The following is a 25,380-nucleotide window of genomic DNA, read 5'->3' as shown; positions in this document are numbered from 1 at the left end:
GTGTGCGCGCGCGAGGGCTGCGGCTCCAGCTGCCCGGGACCCATCGATCGGCCGGCCGGCCGGCAGCAGCGGGACCGCGCCTTCCCCTCCCGGCTGGGCTCAGCACCTCCCCCCGCGCTGCGCTCCCTAAGCCGGACACAGCTGTCCCGCTCAGGTTAAGCCGCTCCGGGCCAGGCGCCAGGCAGACAGTCCCAGCCGGCCTCATCCCTGCCGCCCTCCCCCTCAGGCTGCAAGGGCCGTGATGCACCCAGCTGCCGGCCGCTTGCTCTCTCGCTCGACGCCGCCTGAGGCGCATGCGCGGCTGCGGGCACCGGCCTAGCGGCCAGCGGAGTGGCGCGCGCAGCCTCCCCCCCCCCCGCCCATCCCGCTCCTTCCATCCCGCCGCCGCCGCGCGCCCGAGCATCCTCGCGCCACGCCATGAAGCTGAGCAGCCGCGGCCGGGCGCGAGGGCCGCCCCCGCCCGTGCGCAACCCCTTCGTGCACCGCCTGCGCCTCGGCGCCCTGCAACGAGCCAAGGTGCGAGCGGGGCGCGGCCGGGGCGGGGGTGCGTGGTCCTGCCATGCAGGGGGGCAGGGATGCGGGGAGGCTGCTCAGGCGGGTGGGCCGTGCAATCCCCCCCACATATCCAGCAGGCCTGTGGGGAGCCGGGCTCGGTCAGCTGAGCCCACTCCTCCCCCCCCATGAAGAAGGGCCTGAGTGACTTGGGAAGAGCTGAGCCCCCGAGTGCCTGCTCCCTCTCCAAGGGGTTTGGGGGGCAAGGGCAGGCCGGGGCTTGCTGCTGTGCCCCCCAGCCAGGGGGTGTGGTGGGCACGTTAGGGTAGCCCCTGGCAGGGTGTGGAGGTGGGCAGGGCAGGGGCTGGGCGAAGGGATGGAGGTTGCCTGTGCCCCTGGAGTGCAGCCCCTCGGGATGGGGCTGTATGTGGGTTGGCAGCAGAGTATGGGGGATGGCTTGTATGGGGTGGCTTACGTAGGGATGGTCCTGCTTTGGACTGGGTGCCCCCTGGAGATCACTTCCAGCCCAGCTTGTCTAGGGTCCTTGGATCAATCCAGCGCACCTGAAAATGCATGTGGCATGGCTCAGCCTGCGAGCGTTTCCTGTGGTCCTCCTCTTCCAGCCTCGGTAGCTACGCAGCATTCAAATTGTGCTCCATACAGAATGAGTTTTCTCAGGGGCTTCTCCCTGGTGCTCATCGCTGCAACATTTTGCTGTTTCACAAACATCTCGTAAATGGATCTTTGCCCCCCTCCAGTCAGGTGCTGTCTGCCCAGGTTTACAAATGGAGGGAAGCAAGGCATTGAGTACACAACCAAAGTAGTCATGTACCCCCACTAATATGGGGTACTCCAGTCTCTCATCTAGTAGGCCTGATTTTTGCAGGATGCTTAACCTTCTTATTGTGCGTTACGTTCCACAAACAGCTCATCTACTTCGGTTGCAGTTATAGGTGCTCAGTCCTCTGGTAAATCTGGCTCTGGCTTCCAGGAAGTAGAAACATGTAGTAGCCACCATGGGAACACTTGTTGAGGTTTTTTTTAAGGGCCAGAGGCCAGAAAGGGCTTTTGGAGCTCTGTAGGCAGAATTTAAGCACCTAAGTCAAAGCAAATGTCCTAGCAAAATCTGTGTCTGAAGATCAGTTGCTGCATAGGCCCAGAAGCATCACTACCTTGGCTCAATCAAATGTTTAAGCACTTAAATCCATAAGGCCATTTGGGATTTATAAACTAGGTGTTTGCTCCTGAGCTCCTAGAGGGGCCCGATCCCTAAGGTATGCCCCTAAGGGCATCCACAGCCAGAGGCATCCAATTCAACCCTCATGATTGCTTTCCCTGAAAAGCACTGGGAGGTGGCATAACAGGTAAAAGGCTAGAACTGCCACCCAAGAATGGCACCCAGATTTCCCTTACTTTCTTCTTCCTGCCATGAGTTTTTAAAATTTAGATCTCCCTCCTCCCAGGAGAGTGTCTGAACCACCAGGTGTTACAATAGGGTAGGCAGGGTCACCATTTACCGCCTTCAGCTGTGTCACCAGGCAGCCAGGAATGCAAGAAGAGAGCAAGGAGCATGACCCTTTAGCTCAGTGGTGAGGATAGTGTATTTTGGTATACACGCACTTCCTTGATGCTGAAAAAAGGACTCTGCACTTACTAAGAGTACGTGCTTATCAGAAATCAACCTAAACAGTGCTCACTAAATATGCAGTAATGTGAATGCTGTGGTAGTAGCAGCCCCCAAACTGGCTAGATGCCGTGAAAGTGGCCGGAACGACTCGGTTTTAGGGCTGTCGCAGCCCCCGAGATACTTGCAGGCCTTCCATGACTGCTTATTCATCCCCGAGTTTGCTTGGTGAAAATGTGTGGGAAGTTTTTCCTATCAGTTGCTCCTCAGTTCTGGAAGTCCTTTGTTCTTCAGGTCTGTCAGAGCCTGAACCTAGACATCTTTTGGAAGTGCTGTAAGACTTCCTTGTTTGGGCAGGCATTTAGCAAAGCAAGCTAGGTTGGGATATTTAGGGGGTTTCTGTTTTATTTTGATACTCAAATTACTTTTTGTTTTGTTTTTGTGTTCATTCTCTTGTTTTATAAGTTATTCTGTTTCCTTACTGTAAGCCACGCTAAATCTTTGTTGGGAAGGGCAGCTTATACGTCAAAACACATCTCCATTTCTGGTGCAGTTAAATGGAGCGCGATGGGATGTTAAACTAGGTGGCTTCATTGGAGGACAGTTCCACCTTGTAAACTGCTAGCTGCAGTACAGTTAAGTTACAAAGTAGAGGGGCTGAAAGATGCTTTGTACTTGAGTGATATATAGAAGTTTGTAACACTGTAAGCAGTGGGCGAGGGTGGAACTGAGGTCTTTATGTAGGTTAGTGACCTGTGCATTTGTCTGGTATAGGTGTAAGTGGAGTAGAGTACTCTGTGTGCTTCGCATGCTGTCGATGCATTTTATCCAAAGAGTCCTTTGTACAAAGTGTATAGCAGTCCCAGCAGCAGCTTCTTTTTGAATGCTGCCTTCAGAGACTATGCTGGCATCACCCAAGTTCTGAGATTGAAGCCAGACAAGAATTCTGGTCCTTAGGGTGGCAGTCACCTGCATGAACCAACTTTCATTCATTTTGCAGTCACCTGTTTGATTTGCTGCATACTTTTAAATGTCCACGACAAATAGCACACAAGGTTTTGAGAGTGATAGCTGCCTTTTCCTGTACAATCCTGATTTGTTCCCTGCGTACTATCCACCTGCCCAGTGTACTGAATGAAATAGGATTTTGGTAAAATAAAAAGGAGTGTGTAATCCTGCAACTAGAGACATTCTTGTTTTAATGTCTGACTTCAGAACTTGAAGACTTTTTTAATATATCTTTTATCTAATTTTCTATGCTTTTTTTTTTTTTAAATAAAAAAAGCAAAAGAGATTGGAAAACTGCACAAAATTTCTATCTTGTGGGGCCATATTGACTCCCTCATGAGCTTTTGGTAATGCCAAACTTTTCATGCACAACACACTTGAGCTAACGATAAGAAATTGTAGTAACAGGGTGACTAGTACTAAGATGTTGTTTTCTGTATGGTTAGGTGATGCATGTGGATGAGTTTCATGTTTTGCTGTTTGGGTTTAGAAAACTTTTGGCAGTTGGGGACTGCTGAGTCAAGAATCTCGAATTTATTTCCAGGTATAGATGAGGAATGTGTTTTAGTGGTGACGGACCCTTTTGGTTGTCCTGTGCTGAATATGTTTGTAACTTAACTGAATTAAATTTTCTTTTTTTCTTTTTCTCTGCTGTTTAAATGCCCAATGTGACATCATAGACTCATAGGGTTGGACTGGGCCTCCAGTATCAACTAATCTAATCCCCTATAGAAATAGATGATTCACTATTCCTAAACCATTCTAGATATTGTCTGTCTAGACCCTTGAAAATCTCCAGTAAAGGAGACTTTGTGACTTCCTTAAAGTTGTTGCATATTGTCCTACTCTTCTTACATTTAGAGTTTTCACCAGGTTTCGTCTGAATCTGCTTTGCTTCAGTTTAAGCCTATTGCTCTGTGTCCTGCCCTTTGTGGCAAGGGAGAACAATGTTTCTCAGTCTTCTTCATGGCAACTTTTCAAATATTTAAAAACTGCTGTCACTTCCCTCCTTATCCACTTAATCCCCTTTTCTGCAAATGAGACATATATAGTTCCTTCAACCTTTCCTCACATGGCTTGCTTTCCAGTCCCTTTATCATCTTCATTGCTTGCCTCTGGACCCTTTCCAGCTTCTTTACTGCTTATAATGCAGTGCTCAAATCTGGACACAGTAATCAAGCTGAGGCCTAAAGAGTACTGAGCAGAATACTACTTTTGCCACCTGTGTCTTTTATGTACAATGCTTCTGTTAATGCAGCTCAAAATTGCTTTTTTTTGGTGGGGGGCTGATTCATTGGATTTCAGACTCAACCAGGACCCCCAGGTCCTCCTGGACAGTGTGATTGTCAAACCTGCCATCGTCCATTCTGCATTTAAGTTTTCTTTCTGATGTTCAGCACCTTTATATTTGTCCTTGTTTAATTTTTTTTTTTTTTTTTAAATCTATAGCCCAATTCTTCAAACTTCCTCTGGATTTTTATCTGATCCTCAACTCCTCTGATTGTGTACAAATTCAATCAGTATGCTCTCTAATCCTGCCTCTCGGTCATTAATAAATTGTTAAACAATGCTGGAAACAGAACGGACACCTGTAGAACCTCACTTGAGATACCCTGTCTGTCTGAAATCAATCCGTCAGTAGCTATTCTTTGCTTGCAGTGATTCAGTCAATTATGTATCCACTTAGAAGTTCTGTCTGCCTCATGTTTCTCCAGTTAACTTATGGGAATAGTATGTGGGACCGTGTCAGAAACTACTTACCAATGTTCAGGTATGTTATATTGACTGTATTTGCCTTTTCACCAAACTAGTTAACCTGACAAAAAAAAATGAAATCAAGTTGTTTTTGACAAGACTTGTTCTTAAACCCATGTTGACTGATAACAATCACCCCTTCCTCCTCAGGTATTTACAAACTGAGTTTTTATAAATCACTCTAATAACTCTTCAGGTATTGAAGTTAGGTTAAGATAGCAAAGGCTGTCTGACATCAGAGAGCAGAAGACTGATTTGACTTCTTCAGTGTTAAGGTCAGAGAAGCACCTTCACTTAGGAAAGTTGCTTGACTTGTTCTGCACTTGCTTTTTATGCAAATAAGCCTTTATGACTGTTGATAAAATGGCTTGGAATGTCTCGAACCAACCTTCCTTCCTTCCTTACTCCTGCATTGGTATAGGTGCAGTTGCCGGAAAGAGTGACAAACGTGAACAAAGCTGACTGATTTGTCTTTTTCATTGTCTGTGCCTCCCAAAAGGTTTTAGTAGAAACTTACTTTTCTCAACAAGGCAAGGATATCTTAGGGTGATGTCTTATATTGGACCAACTGCATAGCTGGAGTAGAGTTGGACAAGCTTTCAAATGCAAAACTCTCTTCATCAGGTTGAAGCAGTGAAAGCCAGGGGGCAGGACCAGGGGCTTTCACTGTTTCAACCTTATGAAAGAGCATTTTGCATTTGAAAGCTTGTCCAACTCTATCCCAGCTATGCAGTCAGACCAATTAAGGTATTACCCCCAAGAAATCCTTGTCTCTTCTAGGCCATCGTGGCTATGGTGTTCCTCTAATACTACCTTTCTCATAAATTAACATCCCTCTCCAAACCTATTACAGAGTTAAACTAGGTGGAGGAGTAGTGTAGGTAGCTGGACTATGCAACAGGAGTGGTGATGATAGATAGCAAAGAACTGGGGCAACTGTCCGCCTTTGCTGTGACCCTCTGCCCCAGAAAAAAAGAGAAGAAAGTCTTACTCCAGCAGAACGTTTTACTTCTCCCCATAAGATGGACCTTGTACTAGAGTTAGAAACACCTGAGTACCAAAAGGCTCTTTGTGTCTCCCCTTTTCATTGGTTTCATGAAAGTTGGATGGAGATGGAGAGCTACAATAAGCTACCCGTCTCTGTAAAAGCACTGCCTAGCTAGTTCTATTTCTGGGAAGCAGCTTGTCACACCTTAAGCCATCAGCTTCACTTATCTTCAAGCAGTTACCTACCTGTTTGCATCAAACGTTAGATTATAAAATTCTAGTTACCCTCCATATACAATAGATGGCACTCTTAATGAGCAGCTGTTAAGTGTTTTATGCTTTCAGCTCATTCAGTGTGTGATCCTTATGAGCATTTACTGCTTGCTATTAAAATTCTGCTCTGAAGAATGAGTTTCCTGATGGGCTTTTCTCTGGTAATCATCACTGTGGTATCTGAATGCTTCACTGTCTGTCTGTCTGTCTGTCTGTCTGTCTGTCTGTCTGTCTGTCTGTCTGTCTGTCTGTCTGTCTGTCTGTCTGTCTGTCTGTCTGTGATGGCAAGTTTTATCCCCATTTTCAACATGAAGCTCTAACTTTAATTCTTTGTGCTCAATTTGAGATGCCTAGGGCATCATTTTTCAAAGTTCTTAGCATTGTATAGCACTTACTTTCAGACCACAGCTCCCATTGACTTAAGTTGCAAATATGAGTTTGGACCTGAAAGCTTGCAAAGACTGTTTTTTTTCCTGCTGTTTAGTTGGTCTAATAAAAGATATAATCTTTAGTCCAAGAGTCTTGAATTTGTCTGCCTCTGCTTTTTAGACCAACATGGATACAAGCTATATCCCTGAATACGAGTACAAATTTGAACCTTGGATCTCAAGCCAGGCATCCAGAAATGAGAACTGTGGACTTGCATATAACACCTGCTTTGTTTGAGTCATTTGTTTAGCATCACATAGGACTCCTGTAAAGGCATGGAATCCAGTTCTACAGGGCAGCCTCCAACCAGAGAAACTCTTTACTCTTACTGTTTTCTCCTGCCTTACTCACAGTACCTTTTTCTAACTTCTGCAGCAAACTAAGTAGGGATCCTGAAGACAGTCTTTTCCACTGTGCAGTCCAAATTTACTGTACACCATGTTTATTCTGAGCACTGAATGAGTCTGGGGGCCCTAGAGAAAAGTAGTAGTACATAACCATGTCATTAAACACTACCTTAAATAGGAATGGGCAATTTTTTTCGCAAGTATATTCTTCATTAGGTCAGAGGAGGAAAAAAGGAGGGTCATGCAGCACTCAACTGGGTTGTCCAGGTGGTGGTTTCTGCTTGACTGAATATGTAATTTTTATGCAAAAGTGCATAAAGTTTGCTAAAAAAGATTGAAAGCATTCCACCTAAGAAAATTACAGGGTTATGATTTGGGCAGGTTCCTAGGAAGATGGAGATGAAGTATTTGAGTTCAAGTCTTCTGCATCCTGGATGAGTGCTTTAATTGCTAGGTTACTGAGTAAGAAGAGGGGTGGGGGTGGGGAAACATTGCTTCTTCCCCCACCTACTTACTGATTTTGTGACCAAGACTTAAATCTAGCCCTTTATTTCTGTTGCTTTGATGTGTGTTAAATGCTGGAAATGGAAATAAATCAGCTCATTAGCCCTGGAAATCATTTCCCCCTGCCCTCAAACAAAATAGAGAAAAAGACCTGTTTGGGGTCCAGCCCAACAACAAATGTGAACAATAAGGCTGAGGTAAGGTTGTGAAGAAAACCTTGATTTTTGATATGTCCTGACTTAAGAGGTTAATACTTCAAATGTTCTTTTAATATAGGGTAGAGGGTTTTTTTTGGTTTTTTTTTTATAACACAGACTTTTTTTCCTTGTATAATGACAAGTGTCCCCCTGCCTCTGCTCAAATGATTGATTGCAATTTTTACACAACTCAATTCAAAGTTAAGAATTCAATCCCAGACATGGACTATATCTAGAAGACTTGAGAATGGAAATATTCAGGTATTCTTAACTATGTTGCTGTGTGATGTAGCTACATAACTATAGCTTTGTTTTAGAGTTTTCTTCATTCAGTTAGTAAGGTGTTTTTCACATTAAGTGGAAGAAGTTTTATTTTTAAACTAACCTTCTTTTCAGGTGTTTCTTAAAATGACTGACTTTGTTCAATTTGTTATTTTAATATAATCTACAATGACTCTTTTGTGTGTGTTGCAGGTTGCCTTCATGACCTTGACTTTGTTCCCTATTCGACTCTTTTTTGCTGTTTCTATGATGTTAGTGGCCTGGTTTTTTGCATTTATTGCTTTATTGGGATATAATGAGAAGGAACTTGAAAAGCCTCGCTCCTGGTGGCGAAAGTGAGTTCCTATCTTTACTCATTTGGTAAAGTATATGCTGAGGTATAACCAGAAAGTAACCACTGCATAACTTAATAGTTTTAAGGAGAAAAGGCTGGAAAAAAGACTGATAATATTAGAGAAATTTGCTTCTGGGGAGTGAGGAGCTGAGCACTGTGGGACGATGAAGGACCAGCAGGTCCCTGTCACTCGCCTTAGTTGGAGAGCACTGCTGTATGGCATTGCAGCAGTTTTGAAACACTCCAGTGTGGCTGGGTGGGAAGAGAGGGGCACACATCTGTACGACACCGAAGTGCTCCAAATTGTAGTGGAATTTGGAGCACATCTGTCCATGACCTATATCTTGTTGGCATACAAATATCTTGGACCACTTCACAAAGTTTGAACAAAAAAACTGAAATGTTTTTATTCTGTTACTCAGTTTCTATGATACTTATGTAGGTATGTGCTTGTATAACAAAATTTGTACCTAGGGGAACATAACCATTATCTATTTTTTTTTTCTTTCTCAGGGCAGTGCATTGCTTGCTGAAAGCGCTCATGAGAACTATGTGGCTCGCTGGTGGATTTCATTGGGTAACTGTAAAGGGCAGGCAGGCATCACCAACAGAAGCAGCAATTCTCACAGTGGCTCCGCATTCTTCATACTTTGATGCTATTTCTGTGACCATGACCATGGCTTCCATTGTGATGAAGGCAGAAAGCAAAGATATTCCTGTCTGGGGAAGTAAGTTAATAGAAATGTCTTTCTTACAAGGAAGATTTAAAAAAAAAAATGGCATCCTGGAAATCTCACCAATACATATTAAATATGGCAGATGGGGGGAGGAAATACTAAGTAATGCAACCAAATTCCACTTGAACAAGGGAAGAGGTGGGATTCTTTTGTCCTATTTGACTTATTCAGTGAGTTAGCTGAAAAAATTGAAAGAGCTGTTCATAGGATTAATGGTTAATGAGCAGAACGATATTATTCCACAGAATTCAGAAGCAGAGATTGAATTTGAGACCCTTGAGTTCAGAGCATGGTGCTGGAGGAGACAATTATTTAAGGAGCCAGTACATAGGGATTCTGTAGAACAAGTCAACCCCAGAAATCCTTCTTTGATATGGAGGTTACAAATAAATCAAATATAACACAAATTAGTGCACATTGAGTACATCTACACTAGATGCTAAAAGCACAGTAGACTATTTCTACTGCGCATTAGCACGTCATGGTGAAAGCAGTGCTAGTGCCTAGTAGAACTAGCCATTACTTAAAAGACGTGTGCTGGTGCTACTGTGCAGTAGTGCTGATTACTGGTCACTCTGGGCAGCAGTTAGGGAAGTGGTGTGGCAGTGGCAGCACAGGGCTCAGGTTAACAGAATGTGTGAGTGTGAGGGAGGGTGTGGGGATCCCCTCCACATTCTCCCCCTCCCCATGGTGCCCAGCCCTGGCAGGTGGTGGCAGTGGCACCAGCAGCAGGCAGGGGTGCTCAGGGCACTCATGCCCAATGCAGGTGCTCATGCCCAGCGGGGCACAGCTCAAGGCAGCGCTGCACATTGCAGCGAGAGCTGCAGCCTTCACTGGGCAGTCCATCACCAGCGGTCCCCACTTGCATGTGCAGCTCTCGCATTTGCATGGCATGAGACGGAAGCTCCCCTCTCATGCCATGCAAACGTGCTGGAGCTGGCTGCCTTCCCCGCCGGGCCTGCGCTTCACAGGAGGAAAGCCTCAGGTGCCTTCCCCTGGGGGACAGGGAGGCAGCCGGCTCTAGCATCTGGGGCTTCCTTCCCATGTTTGGTGAGTGGGGAGTGCTGTCGATACAGACTGCCCGGCAGAGGCTGTGCCCCTTGCCACAGTATGCAGCACTGGCTGGAGCCATGTCCTGCCAGGCACTAGTGCCCTGAATGCCTCTGCCAGCTGCTGCTGAGCCAAGGGGGGAGTGTGGTGGGGAGGGGGTCTCCCTCTCCTCCCCCGCCCCCACCACATGCACACACACACCCCTCCACAATGTACAAGACTAAGACTTTATTTTTGAGTTATTATGCAATGACCTCTACATACACTACGCAAACACAAATCATGACAAAAATATGTTATAGTAGGTGTTTGATTTTTAGTGTATGATTAGTTTTTTTTCCTTGTTCTAAGATGACAACCCCTCCATCCCTAAAGGAGTATTTCTGCGGGGCAAGGGGTGAGACTTCCGGTGGCAAAGGTCAGGGGTTAGGGGTGGGACTTCCAGTCTGAAATTGGCAACTGGGGGGCAGGGCAGCCCATGTGGCCCTCAACAGCTCACCAGAACTCATTAAGCGGCCCTCCACCCAAAATAATATCCTGCCCCTGAGCTAAATGTTCCACTGGTAGGTAGCATCTAGCCAAGCTACCATCACTTTAAAAAAAAAAATAAAAAAATAGAACCTATTTTTATTAGGGTTCAGGCTGCCCCTCAGTGTCCCAGAGTAGCTTTACTATGTGGTGCAGTAACCTGTAGCTTTGTCTTCACTTCCACCAAAGCCAATTCCCATGATGTAAGCACAATGTCTTCCATTTACTGATAATTATTAGCCCACACTTATGCGGAGTTGTTCATCAAAATATAATGTAGGATCACATCAAATGCCTTACTGCCTTATTATATCAACATGTTCCTTTTCATCCAGCAAGCTGGTTATCCTTGCAAAAAAGCTAATCACGTTGGTTTGGCATGACTTGTTACTAACTTCCCAGGTATTGAAATCATATTTACAGATCTAATCCTCCTTTTTCCCCCATTTCATATATGCGCACTGTTAGCTCTTCCACAATCTTCACCTGTTGTCCATGAGTTTTCGAACATTATTGTCAGTGGCTCTGAGGTTTCTTTAGCTATTTCTTTCAGAGCACTGGGGTGAATTCCATCAAATCTTCCTGAGTTAAATTTATCTTATTTATCAAAAATTCTTTTCTGTGCTCTTCATATGCATTTTGCAGACCTCCCCCTTCTTTGGCCATCTTTCTTTTGTTAGTTATATGTCTGTTGTTTGAGGGGGTTTGGAGATGGTGAAAGTAAAAGAACCACCTTAATAAGTGCACCAACTGCCTCAGAGACTTCTATATTTGAGAATCCAGTCCTACCTTGATAGTCTCATGACACAGCTGGACATGCTATTGATGAGTGTTTTGGATCTCTCTGCCAGGGAGGTAAACAGCTAGAGACCTGAGCAGCTCATTCCTGTGTAGGTGGGACAACCAAGCCCTCTACATAAAATATGTATAATGACTTCTGAGATCTGGAGGAGTGAGGTTTTGGGACGAAAACCTACAAGCTCATTTAACTGAGGTGGAATTCAGTAGCTATCTTGGACTGAAAATTGAGGTAAATTCTTCCACATATTTTTATCTGGATAGAAGGTAAAATATGGAGGATTTGCCATAATGGCTTTTATCTCCTTTAGATAGAGAGTTAGAGCAAGGAACACATTGCCCTGGGCTCAGAGGGAAACCTTATTAGAGGTGTGAGGACCATATTTAGGTCTGGCTCTGTGATGGCATCTCTTACTGAAGTAAAGATCTTGGTGACTCTTTTGAGGAAGTTCAGGACTACTGGATGAGAACGCCTCAGTGCTCAAGGACAGTGGGCCAAGATAACCCCTAAATGGCCAAGAACACTTTAGTTGCTACCTGGATAATATCCTGTCTTGCTTCATGGAGTGCCTGGAGAATAAGACTTGGGTGGGAAGTGACCAGAAGGATTTCTGACTGTGGAATAAAGAAGATATTGGAGAAGAAGCCTATATACTAATGATCTTATGCAGCAGTAGGACATTGGCTGCTGTGATCCCCTTGCTTCACCTGTGGCAGGTTTGGGTGTTATATCTTATGTTGTGTCAAGGTTGATGGTAGTTTTATCAAGAGGTTGGACAATGCGTTTGCCTGGGATGGTTTGTATAAGGATGATGCTGGCTCAGGTGGGGGGTTGGACTAGATGTGACCTCTGGAGGTCCCTTCCAGCTGCACTTCTCTGTGATCCTATGACTGGAAAAATACCTTGGAGGGTCACCTGAACCTACCTTCCCTTGAGCATCTTCCCCTCTTTCTCTCCCCCCCTTTCCATCAGGGATCTGGTGGCATCATGTGTCCCACCATGAGGATGGTCAGTAAGTTCTTCCATGATCCTAGGAAGATCTTTTCCAACCACGTCTCACTTCAGTCCCTTTGGCAGGAAGCATACCCATCTCTTTCCTGAATCCACCCTGGATTGATTCCATGCTCATCTTGCCAGGGTCATCTGGAATGGACTTCCAAGGTAGGTGGTGCTTTCCCTTACCTTGGAGGTCTTTAAGAGGAGACTGGACAAACACCTGGCTGGGGTCATCTGATCCCAGCACTCTCTCCTGCCCAGGGGCAGGGGGTCAGACTCTGTAATCTTCCTAGGCCTTTTCCAACCCTAAAAATCTATGAAATCTGAACCCAGCAGTCTTTCCTCCCCAAGGGCCGGGGGGCTGGATCTGATTATCTCGAGAGGTCACTTCCAGCCCCTAGCATCTATGAATCTATAAAGTCACCCCAAACCACATGACCCTTCCCCTTTGGGGGCCAGTATGCATCTCTGGTCCTCCCCTTCCACTCTTCCTTCTGCTGGAAGACTGACCTGCTTTCTTTGCCAGTCTTCTGTGTATCATTCTCCTTCCTTCTTGGCCCCTGGGTGTTTCCATCATCTCATCTCCTCTTCCAAGCCTAGCTGCTTGCTTCCTCATCCTTGCCATCCCATTTTCTCTTCCTGGTTGTGTCCTTTCCTCATTTGTCAGTGCATCAAACGTGCTCCATAATTCAGTTTCTTCTCTCATAACTGGTTTCCCCCTCTACTGTGTTCTTGGGGTCACATGCTTCCCTGGGTCAGCATCCTTGTCTAGAAGAAGCTAGTACTATTCACCATCTGGCATCAGACCTCTAGAGAGGGGTGTGGAGGTAGACAGGCTTTCTCTCCTGGAAGTGTTGTGGGCATAAGTGTTAAAGTAAAAGAGAGGAGAAGGAGATGGGGAATGATCCTGCCTTGAGCAAGGAACTGGACTAGATGACCTCATGAGGCCCCTTCCAGCTCAATTTTCCTGTGATTCCGCCCCCCCCCCCCCCCCCCCCCCCAATGATCCTGGATAGTGGCCTCCCACAGAGCAGAAGGACTGGGAGTTTCTGTTGACATCAAGTGCAAATAAGTCTCTTTCTGGGTAGTCCCAGCATGCAAACATTGAATGTAGTGCTGAACCCTTAACCTGCCTCCTGTTGTGTAGGGCTGTGAGTGCCATGGCTGTCCCCTGTGGTGATATGGATGCCAGGGACATGTATTGTCAGCAGGTATATTTGGTGGTGAATGCTCTACTGTCATAAATGGACCAGGTATCCAGTGTGGAGGAGGGGGCAGAGAGTCTTGCTCCACCCTATTTAATATAGAACATTATTGTGCTGATTATCCTAATCTGCATGCCACCCCTGTATGCAATATAGGAAGGCTTCACCTGACTTTTTTTACTGCCTTGAGCTCTGTCCCATTGATGTAGAGTTTTGCCTCCTGAAACATCCAGGTGTCCTTTTCCCTGCAGGTTGCTGACGTGGGTTCCCCATTGTAATAGGAAAACATCTGGGTCATTGCTGACCCTTGCACATATTGAACATATCTGTCCTCCACCTAGGAGAACAGAACTAGAAGATTGTCAACATAATAGTTAGCAAATGATTTTTTGAAGATCTTTCACAGACTGACAGGACTGCATGCATCTGAGCTCAACATGGATATGATGTCAGAGGTGTAGATGGTCATGTGATCAAGAGTGTAGAGTTGGCTTTATCAGTGGATCAGTGGTTGACAGGTAGGGTTAGTTCCTGCAGTAGATACGTTCTAGCTGTCACAGGGTCCAGATTGACCTTATGAATTGCAGACTCATCCAGAAGTCAGACTGGATTTAGGAGTATTCATCAGCTGTTCTTGGGTATGAAAGAGGTGCAGTCATACACTGCTGTCCCTTGCTGTCTAAGGTGTAGGGTTACTACAAGGAGCATCTTGGTAAAGACTCTAGAACTGTGCTTCTCAAACTGTCTGATGTGGTGGACTGGCAATTTTTTTTCCAGTGGGCCAGGGACTGGTGCCCGGTTCAGCTGGTGGCAGCAACTGTGTGTAACAGTGCTACACAAATGTGCGACCAGCTGTTTCTTTCTCTTTCCTTATCTCGCACGACGTGACGTCACCTGGAGTGTTGGAACGTACGAACTGTGGCGCTATGACGTATCAATGTAATGCTTCTGAAAATATCTCTCTTTCTTTCCTGGCAACTCACTGCAGACCGGAGAATATATTTCTTTCTTTCCTGGCAACTTGGTGTGAACCGGCGACCGGTGGCTCGCGGACTGGCACCGGTCCGCAGACCACCACTTTGAGAAGCACTGCTTTAGAAGGTATCAGGAGGTGGAATGGAGGAGTCTTGTACTGGTAATGGTCCTGACCCACCACAAATCAGACACTTCCTGTGGGAAGGTCCAGTTCACTGTGCAGATGTAGTAATGTAGCTTGAACTTGAAGTTGCAAATTGAAAATGGATAGCTCTTAATTTAGAGATTGGTACCCCATCTTTAAATTCCTTTTTGGTGTCAGAAACTAACCATTATAGAAACTATTTCCTTGATATAATGTTACTTCCTCTTTCTTGCTTAAAGTTAACAAGGAGGATACTGCTTGCTGAAGCAAGGCCTTCTTTGAAGGATCACTGAAAAGGGATGAAAAATGGCATTTTTTTGGTGTGGACAGCAGGCTGAAACTGTTTCATGTATCCAGTTGAGATGGATCTAATGCCTGTCAGTCTGTAATTTTGGACAATGTTCAGTGAGGGAATGGAGCCAGTATCAAGATTTAATGTGTGTTAATCAGTTGCCAAATGAACCACTGAGCAGGGGTATCGACTGGCAAATGAAGTTATAGCAGGGTTCCTTCTGTTTTTAGGGATGGCTTCATACCAGGTAGTGAATATGGATAATGAGGAAATAGGGGTTGTGACCTACCTTGGATGTATTCTATCTCTCATTCTGACAGATCAAATCTGGTTCATGAAATGAAAAGTGGCAGGTATATGAGATGGGAAGATACATGTTTTAAATATGCAAGCTGAAGCAATGCACAGCCTCAGAAAGAAGAAACATTTTGGGTAATCCATTTTGGAAATAGTTGTTGCAGGTGTCATGGGGGGGCAGGGGGCAATTGGCAGTAAAATAACTGGGAAGAGTAGAAGTGAAGAAGCAGAATAGTGCTGTGTTCAGTAGGGGAAAACAGGAAGCATTCAACCTGGACAGAAGTACCAAATAGCTGACAACTATTCAACAAATTTGGTAGAAGAGAACATGAAAGTTGTTACAAAGAAACACATTTGTTTGGTTGCTGTCCTAGTGTTGTGAAGAAAGCAGCTATCCATTGAGGTTCTTGACCTACTTTAAAGAGAAAAGCAGTCTTCACTGCCAGCCCTTTTTAAAAAGATCGTAGTAATGGACATGTGGAAAATAGGATAGTGTGTTGTCTCCATAGTAAGTGCAGTGTTAGATGGCATGTTCAGTAAAGACACTATTACCTGCTCTGGACTTTAAAAGAATAATGGCTTCTAACCCCAGGATATTTGATTCCTGTGTGTATGTGTTGGTCGGTACAAAAAAATGCAAGCTATAGGATAAGTTTGGAGCAAGGGTGTTTGTCCATAATGTGTAGGAAGAAAATGTTATGGTAAATTTACACACTGGAGATATTCAGGTGGTTATCAAATGTCTGAGTGTTTGAAATATGAGAGTTTTCCAACACAAAGGGTTTTGGACCCAACATCAAAGCTGTAGTTATGGACTACATGTGGATAAAGATGAATTAGTCACTCTACTGGAAGCTGGTAGTTGCCTGGGGACCAGTGGTTGTAACCTTATTTGTATTTACTGTAAGTAAACAAGAAAGTCCCAGCCACTAAATATCTCCCCCTAGACTGGTGCTTCAAAAGGGTTAACTTCACAGAGCAAGCAAAAATCGCAAGCAAAATTTATGGAGGGAAAAAGTAGCTAAAATGTGAATGAGAATATGGGGTATCAAATAGTTTTCCTTAGGAACTGCCAAAAGCCAAGATTCTCTGATCCAGAGGAACAGTTTTGACTCATTACTCACTTTGTTCAGTACTGAACTGAAGGTAGTACAGGCAGTCCTTACTCTTAGGACACAATTGGTTCATGAAAACTGTGTCTTAAGTCGAAACGTTGTAACTCGGAACCAATTTTCTCATAAGAAACAAGGTTATAAATGGGGACTGCTCCTGAACCAAGGCCCGATACCCTATTTTCACCAAAAATACCCCATAATTTTGTACTCGATCAGTTATAGATGAGTAATATAGATACATTAATGTATTTATATTGTAAATAGCAATCATATTGAATTGGAAGGAATTCTTTGAGGTGACTTTGCTGGACTTTTTGAAAGGCTCTTGGTTGGACTTTTTGAAGGGTCCTTGGCTGGAGTCTTCTCAGGAGTCTTGGCTGCAGGTTTTTCTGGAGTCTTGTCTGCTTTCTTAAAGAAAGTGTCCAAGTAAGTTTGGACAGATATTCTTCAGGGAGATGAGTGACGCAGCGAACTTGTTCGCTGGTGTGGCGTCACATCAGATCAAGTGTTGTAAATCAAAACTGACGTCATAAAGTTGAAACAGGGTGTCAATTTATAAGGTTGTTAGTGTGAAATGTTGTAACTCAATGTTGTAAGTCGAGGACTGCCTATAGTTAGAAAGCAACTGAAAGAAAAAGCAGCATAACCAGGCTTGGCAGAACTTGATTTTTTTTTTATTTTATTTATAAATTTTGATGGCTAAACTCAGTGTTTATTTTTAAACATTTATTTTGATTTTTATCAATTTAAATTTTCAGGATTGTGCAGAATTAGGGTGTGAGGCAGACAATTTAGTAATGGCAGTATACTCTATAAAATCACATGTCAAAATATAAAATATAAGTATCCATAAATCAGTAAATCATACCTGCTTTAAATCATTCTGTTCATTTGGTAGTACATTCGTACTAAAGGATGGAGCTTTTGTTCCTCATGGCACTGAACACATGGGGGCTGGAGCCAGGCTAGGGGGCTGCAGGATGGAGGAAGCTTGTCAGTGGACTCCTGGCTGTCAAATACTGATGAATTGCCCAAGCCCTGCTCTGGGATAAGAGGCAGTGGCCGCCTAGCCCAGGGCAGGAAGCAGTTCCCCACAGCCCCTTGGGTGATGTGCCCCACCTGGCAGACACCAGTGGAGAGGCAGCCAGGCCTCTTGATCACCATGGTCCTCCGCTCCTCTGGGAAATGCAGGGGCAGTGGTTGGGCTCCAGGGGCATCCTTACATGCCTTGCCAATATCATGCAGTGGCCAGATCAGGCTCAGAGGCAGTTTGGCCCCTGCCTCAATCACGCAAGGGCCAAACCGGGCTTGATGGGAGTTTGGTGCCCGATCCCCAGCTGAGGCCTGGCAGAGCAAGTGGCCCATGGCACCAGGCTCCCGACTGCCAACAGCCCTGCCCCTCGGCTGTAGAACCCTGCAGCAATGGCTTCCCAAGTCACTGCTAGAGGAACAGTGCATGTGCGGCACAGCTGGGGCTCCCCCCACTCCGCCTGCAGTGGACATCATGTGCATGTGGGGTGCCCCATGTCCTGAATTTCCTTACCCCTGTTGTGGATTTTTTTTCTTGCATCCCCTTTTTATATATTTTGATTATTACCAGTGGAAATATTTTTCTGTTGCTCTGTGAGTGTGAGGTGAAGCCACTTAGCAATAAGAATTGAATCCTGCCAAGCCTAAGCATAACATAGATTTTACAAGGAATGGAGAGTAATACATAAAAGTTAGAAGTTACAGAATATAGAAAATAGGTAAAGGAAGTTTAGTCTAGGAAAAGTCATGGCTGGCAGAGCTAAATAAAAGGAATTGGACTAGGTGTGGGTATTTCTGATAATGTAGTGTACCCAAGAATATAAAAAAATTCTATACCGAGTCAGACCCATGGTCTGTCTGACCCAGTGTCCTCCCCTTGACAGTGGCAAGTAGCACACTCAGGTCTCTCTTTATGCAAATTCATTTTGTTCGAATTTGCTTATATGCGACAACCTTATTTATACCAGAAATTTGCTTTGTGTGAGTAAAATGTGATCTTATGCGAAGGGCCCTGCACCCTGCTGCCCTAGTCATGTGCCTTCTGTGGTGCAGGGCTGCACCCTTTAAAGAGTGGCCGGCACAGGAGGCACGTCCCCAGGTCAGCACAGGATGAGCAGCTGCCATTCCCTGCCAACCTGGTTCCCTGCCCCGGGTGCCTCTCTAGCCCAGTGGTTGCAGCCTGGCACGGCTGGGAACAGCAGGGCTGCATGGAGAGGCTATGAGCTCCCTGCTGCACCAGGTCATGCCCACCGGGCTGCGGAGGCTTGGGAGCAGGGAACAGTGGGGCCGCACAGAGAAGGTGCTTGCCCCGCACTCCCTGCTGCAGGGAGCTCATAGCCTCTCTGTGCAGCCCTGCTGTTCCCAGGAGTGCCAGGTCATGTCCACTGGGCTGGAGAGGCACCTGAGGAAGGGAAGCAAAGTGGAGCTAGGAGCAGCAGCCTCCAGCGTTCCCTGCTTCCCTACCCCCAGTTCCTCTCCAACCTGCCCCCCCACTGCCCTGGCGATGCACTCCCTGCATGTGCTGCTGCTTGCAGCGCAGAGCTTGCAGCCTGTCTGTGCAGCAGTTATTGTATCATGTGATTACTTGTTTGAAATTGTCATGGTTTGGGGGAGGCAGTAGACTGAGGCTAGTACGTATCCCTATTAATTATATGCAGTAATTGATTTGCTTTATGTGGATGCAGATTTGATTTATGCAAGGTTTTATTGGAACGCAACACTCGCATAGAGAGAGACCTGAATGTAGATGTTTTAGAAGGAAAATATTTTTACAGGGAATGTCTAGTGTAATCCATCCTGTTACCCCTCCCCTTCCCCCAACTTTAATCAGGGAAGTTAGAGGCTACTGTTCTCTTTAATAGCCATCAATGGACTTGTCCTCCATGAATTTGTCTAGATCCTTTTTTGAAATTGGTTGTTTTATCTGTCTTTACAGCTTCATATGGCAATGAATTCCACCAGTTAATTATGCATCATGTTTAAAAAAACAAAAACAAAAAAGAACTGCCTGTTGCTTGTTTTAAATGGTGGGCGTCAAACATATCTGGCCCTGCAGGCTGGTTTAACAGTGCTATGGGCCAGATTGGGACTTGTCCTTGTCCTGTTCCCCTACATGCTGGATCCAGCACTCTCTTCAGCTGCTCAAGGACCCATTCTGCACAAGACTTGCAGCCTGGGCAAGCAGGAGTGAGTGTCATGGGTGCTGGATCTTGTATGTGTTTGGGAGCTGGGGCAGAGTTGAGTGTGGTTCTGAACTGGCTCTGTGGGGTCAGTCCAGCATATGCTGTGTGTGGGTCAACTCAAGTCCCAGGGCCAGCACTGGGAGGCTGAAATGTTGCCTATAGAACATATTTTTGACACCCCTGTTATAAAGCCATCATTTGTTAATTTAAGTGGATGTCTCTTAGTTTTATACCGGTTAGGAGAGCATAGGGTGGGATTGGTCCATTACTGGATGTAGAGTGTAAAATTATTAGTGTTACCACAAAAGCAGAAATTTTCAATAAACATTTCTATTGTGTATTTGGAAAGAAGCAGAATGGTAAATTCCTATCACATGGATATGATGAAGTAATTTCCAAGCTGTTAATAACTGGAGAAATAGTAAAAGTTCTAAAGACAGATATTTAAAAATTATCAGGTCCAGGAAGTTTGTACCCAAGAGTCCTAAAAGATTTTTACATATTTCTGGCCCACTGAAGATTATTAATAAGTCTTCTGGAATTTTCCCACCACTCCAAGACTTGAAGAGTTAATGAAGTGTCGGTAGCCAAAATTGAAGAGGGGTGACCTGTAGAGGTGCACCAACATATCAGTCCGTATTGGATCGGCACCGATAAAAGGAAATTTGACATGATCGGTAATTGGCGGTTTTTTGTTTTTGTTTTTTTGGGCGCTGGTGTAGCCAGTAATGTTACGGATAAATGCTGTGTATGGGCTCAGGACCAGGGGCTGCACTGGCCTCTTCCTGGTGTGGTGGCTGGCCCAGGGCTCTGCTCAAGGAAGGCAGTGGTGGTGCTGGGAGGTGGGGCTACAGCAAGTTTTAGGCTGGCTGTAGCCCACCCTGTCGTCCCCCTTCCAGCGTCACCACTCCCTTCCCTGCCGGCCCCTCCTCCCCCCCCAGCACAGCCCCAGCTCAGTCCCCACTGGGAAGAGGCCTACATAGCCCGGGCCCCAAGCCCACAGCAGGCGGCCCATCCTCACCCCACACATCTGGAGGGCACATGCCCCCCATGCCTCCCCTAGGGGTGTGTGCAGCAGCAGGGAGCCACCCCCCTCCCTATTCCCAGCACCCCCCTGATGAGCCACCCGCAGCTCCATCCCACCCGCACCCTGCTCTGCACTGGCTGGGTAGCCCCTGCCCCAGCCCCACTCCCTCCCTTACCGTGAGGGCTTTGATCTACAGTCCCCATGCACCCCTTCCCTTCCCCATACCCTTTCCCTCACAGACTTACCCACTGGACACTGCTCTCCAAGTTGCCAGGTTGCTTATTGGTTATCGGATTGGTATCAGTCAGTATGCCTGGTTAAGAATTAGCCATTGGCATTGGTCAAAAAAAATCTTTATCAGTGTACCCCTCGTGACCCGAATAAGTATAGAGCAGTAAACTTGCCATCAATCCTGGGTAAAATAATGAAAAAGCTCATTAGGGATTCAGTTAAAAAAGAATTAAAGGATAGAGATTTAATGCTAGTCACCACAGGTTGACATATTGGGTCAACGTTACTTCAGTAAAAATAACTGCAAAGACAAGGTATGTTAACTTTTGTAAGGCATTTGCATTGAAAATGGTGACTCTGAAAAAGTAAAATTTTCAATCCTGAAATAGCCACTCCAGCTCACATGGTAGTTTGTAAAGGAAAGGTTGCAAATTCATCTTCTTTAGTTTCGTGTGCAAAATGGCCCCATTTCCACTGGCCTGAATTTCTCTTCCCACTTTTATCTGCATACTTTGCATATAAAGGGAACATTCTGCTTTTTAGAAAAGAATACAGGCCAGAACCACAGATAAACTTCACCTAACTTCCACAGTGAAACAAATGACCTTAATTTAAGTTGCATAATTCCTGATGAGATGCATAATGTGGCTTAGGTACCTAGTGATGGGACTGGCAACAACTAGCATGCTGAGCAAGAGTATAATAAGTTAGCAGGAGATCTGAGAGAGGGTTTTGTCTCTCTGAAATCCCACTTTTCTGGACTTGGGTGCCTACCTACAGCCCTGAGTTGGGTATCTATGTGACATTTGGATACATAGCTTGAAACAGCTCCTAGACTTGGATATTTAAGTTATCTATTTAGGTACAGATGACTAGATTGCTCTCCTCTTTTTAAATTACAACCTATGGCCCCTTATCTTCAATATCTCAGTGGTTTAAGTCACCTGCCTAGGCAATGGGAGACCTGGGTTTTATGTCTCCCTCAGCCTGTGGAGGATTAAACCCACACTTTCCCCTTGAGACAATTCTCCATGCAGGTGCTTTGCTCCTGCTCAGAAGCCTGGTGGTGCTGCTCTGTTTTGTCTGTGCATCAGGGCTTCCCACTAGTCTCAATTTGAGGAGCTTCAATCAAGCTCAAAAGCTTCATTTGTTTTTTATATTAATAGTTCAATTTTTTTGAGGAACAGACATTTTTAGGCTTTTTTTTCATGGACGGTCTGTACATTGTTGGATATCTGGCAACTGTGGTGGATAGTAATTGTGCATTTATCTTGATGTTTAGGTACACCCTCAGCAAGTATTCCCATCGTTAGAATGTTGCTATACTTTGAATGAGAGTGTCAATTCTGCAGTGGTTTTGTTTGTTTGTTTGGTTGGGGGTTTTTTGTGCTGAACTCAATATTATCAGTATGCATCAGTCATGCTAAAAGCATGCCTGTTAGATAGTCCTCCGTCAGGGGATGTAGGTCTAGGGATACCTAGTTTGTGAATCTCAGCTCAGCTGAGCCAAGGTGGTGTCAGTTCTGAGCCTGTGCAGGAGCAGCACTGTCTATGTCTAGGGAGTTTTATTGGGGAATTTAAGGTGCTGAATCCATTAGTAGGGGGCTTTTGTAGACTGCACTGTTGTTAGACTTAAGCATTTCATTCTCCAGTCCTGATTCAGTGCCTTTGTAGATCTTGTCCTTCATCTTTCAGGAAACATAATTATATATACCTACTCTGCCTAGCATAAATTATAGTTTATGGGGAAGAGATGCATGAGAGAAATCCTGTTAATATCGGTAAACCCTTTCCCATTGGATAAGGAGATGAATTACATTTTATGACTCTCTGGAAACTCTTTAGAAAAGATAAGATTTATCTGTGGGGAGTGCTGGGCAGTGCAGTTTCAACAGAGCTAAACATGGGCAACTGGTAGGGGGTGCACGGGCCCCCCCCGACGGCCAACAGTGATGTTGTCAGTAGCATTGGTTACCTCCCTGACAGAGATGGCAGCTTCTGCGGGTGCTGTCGCCCCCCCCCCCCCCCCCCCCCCCAATTCAGGAGGCACCAGTCACTTGTGGAGCTAAACTTGCAACTTTTTGGTAAAAGCGGGTAGCCTCCCCATGTCTTAAGGGATCTCCAGGGGTCAGGCTTGGGATTTGCCTTGTGTCCTAATTTACAAGGAAAAAAATATTGTCTAAGGGGATTGTGGGGAAGGTCTCCACAAGAAGGTCCTCACACAGATTCTCTTCGTTGGGATTCCTGCCAAGAAGATTTGTTACAAAAGGAAATAATCTAGCCATCTTGATGGTCAAACATTTTTTTTCCTGCAGAAAAATATGCTCATGTTAAAGAGAGACAGTTTCATTTAAAGTTACATCTATAGTCTCCATCTGTTCACTACATTTTAAAAAAGTGAACTTTTTGCTAATTTTTGTCCTTTTATTTCTCAATCTAAGTAATGAAAATGGGTCAAGGAATTGCCATTATTTAGCTGAAAAAATGTTTTTGTAAGGTGATTGAATTAGACTAGTTACTTCTTTGTAACAAAGGTTCATGTTCAAAAGGGTGGCTGTGAGGTGATAGCACAAAACAGTGGTAAAAGCAAGTTATAATGAAAACATGCATGTAATTTTCTTTTCTTTTCAGCTCTAATTAAATACTGCCGGCCAGTATTTGTGTCTCGGTCAGACCAGGATTCTCGCAGGAAAACAGTTGAAGAGATAAAGAGACGTGCTCAGTCAGGCAAATGGCCCCAGGTACCTTGTGGTTCTTCTGTGACAGAATATATTTGGTATTTGTTGATAGCAGTTTAGTCTGTCCTGTTTCCAGCTCTTCCCTATCACACTAATCCTCTTATTCTTTTCTCCCTGAGATACGCAACTTCAAATCCTTACTTGCATGATGAATTTCTAGCCTCATCTTTAGTTCTGTTGTGATGTGTTTAGCATTTGGAGATAATTTCCACTGTAGTAATAGTGTTAAAATGTAACTATTATTAAGAATGGTTGAGGTGTTTGGCACTTGATATATCAAGTGTTACAACTCAGCACACTAGGGCTGTCCAGTTGGCTGCCCATGGACTGCATGCGACTCATGAGCCCTTAGCTTATGGCCTGTGGGCTCCCTCCTGGGTGCTGCTCTCCCATTGTTCCTTGTGGCCAGGATCTTCGGGCTCCTGCTCCCTCTCCCTCCTCAGGGAGGCCCACGCAGTTTGCTTTGGGAAGAGAAATGGAAAAGGAGGGATACTTCAGGCTCTGTGCTGCAGGTCTAAACTTTCTGAAAGCGTGTACATTATATTGTAATTTGGAAACCTATTAGAGCCTCTTCTTCTGATATGGATGAAACTACTATGTAATTATGTGGTCACCGACCCATTTAGAGTAATGGAGCAGAACAAGATCTTGTCCTTACCTAGGGACTTTTATCAGTGGAACTTGCAGTGCTGCAGAGGAAATATGTATTACTGATGCTTTAAAGAAAAGGAAACTGAGTAAAGAGCAAAGTAACATGTTCAGAGTTACTTAGAAGGTCAGGAGCAGGAGCAGTGCTGGAAGTAGAACCCAGCTCTCCTGAGTCCTAGTCTCGTGGTCTGTTCACCGGCAGTAGGCATTCACTTCCCTTGAATTCAGCAATTTGGAATTGAGGATGTGAGCCCTCAGTATCTTTCCTATTTCTCTTTTTCTGACTGGAGTCTACTCAGAATCTAACCTTCTCTTCCCATTGCTGATAATTCAGTTAAGCCTTAAGAATCTTTTTTTTTCTTGTTAAAATATTCATTTAGGTGTTTTAGGGTCTCTGCAATGGTGATATCTGAATAACTACCAGGTACTTAGTATGCGAGGGCAAGACTTTTATTTTTTCTCTTTCCAATCTGAGAGAGAGGGATCTTGATTAGTTTGTGGGAGTTCTTTTATATTTTGTGAAACTAGGTCTTTAGGCACATGTGTTCTGAAGAAACTGAAAGAGAACTGAATTATTTTTTTTTAACATGTTATATTTGAGTCTAGCTTTACAACCCATAAGAATGGTTGTAGAACAGAGTTCTCTGGTGTTCAGTTTGAATATGAAAATAAACAACTTTACTTGGATTGAAAATGAATCTTAACTCATTCCCCCCCTGAAATTATTATAGTTAATGATATGAAGAATTTTTAAATGTTGTCTTTAAAGATGTAAATATTTATAAATAAATCCACATGGAATAGTTATATTTCATAAAAGTGAACTTTGTTTTTACTCCAAGATAATAATATTCCCTGAAGGAACTTGCACAAACAGATCCTGTTTAATTACCTTCAAGCCTGGTAGGTATCTTTCATTTTTCTTTTATAGCATGCTGTCATTGCTGTAGTATTTTAAATGTATTATTTGCCTTGTAATTGGCTTGCTACTGAAAAGCATGAATGATAAAGCCTTGTGAAGGGCTGGGATTGAAGTGGAATTTTTCTAATGCTATAGATCACTACGGCATCGTTTTACCACATTTTAATTTCCTGTGGCTGAAAGCGGAGTTGATGGAGAGAGAAAAAGCATTGCTTCTTGCGACACCTTACT

At 44.7% G+C, this 25,380-nt stretch overlaps 1 protein-coding gene across 4 annotated transcripts in view; it reads left to right on the top strand.

The window, feature by feature from the left end:
• The first annotated feature begins 349 nt into the window (after positions 1-349).
• Positions 350-25,380, top strand: part of LPCAT1 (lysophosphatidylcholine acyltransferase 1) — a 67,406-nt gene continuing 42,375 nt past the window's right edge. For 3 of the 4 annotated variants that reach the window (XM_019491102.2, XM_019491101.2, XM_006272896.4), the window contains exons 1-5: positions 350-516; positions 8,091-8,233; positions 8,746-8,960; positions 23,473-23,582; positions 25,070-25,130. In XM_019491102.2, coding sequence (XP_019346647.1) covers positions 418-516; positions 8,091-8,233; positions 8,746-8,960; positions 23,473-23,582; positions 25,070-25,130 — 628 coding nt within the window. In that variant the 5' untranslated portion in view covers positions 350-417. Of the gene's footprint in view, positions 517-4,573; positions 4,896-8,090; positions 8,234-8,745; positions 8,961-23,472; positions 23,583-25,069; positions 25,131-25,380 lie in introns of all 4 variants that reach the window. The other variant, XM_019491103.2, reaches the window with a different exon arrangement.

The sequence above is a fragment of the Alligator mississippiensis genome, chromosome 3 (assembly GCF_030867095.1).
Source record: "Alligator mississippiensis isolate rAllMis1 chromosome 3, rAllMis1, whole genome shotgun sequence".
In the NCBI taxonomy this organism is placed as follows: domain Eukaryota; kingdom Metazoa; phylum Chordata; order Crocodylia; family Alligatoridae; genus Alligator; species Alligator mississippiensis.
The sequence above is the reverse complement of the archived record's forward strand: the minus strand, read 5'-3'. Positions and strand labels throughout refer to the sequence as shown.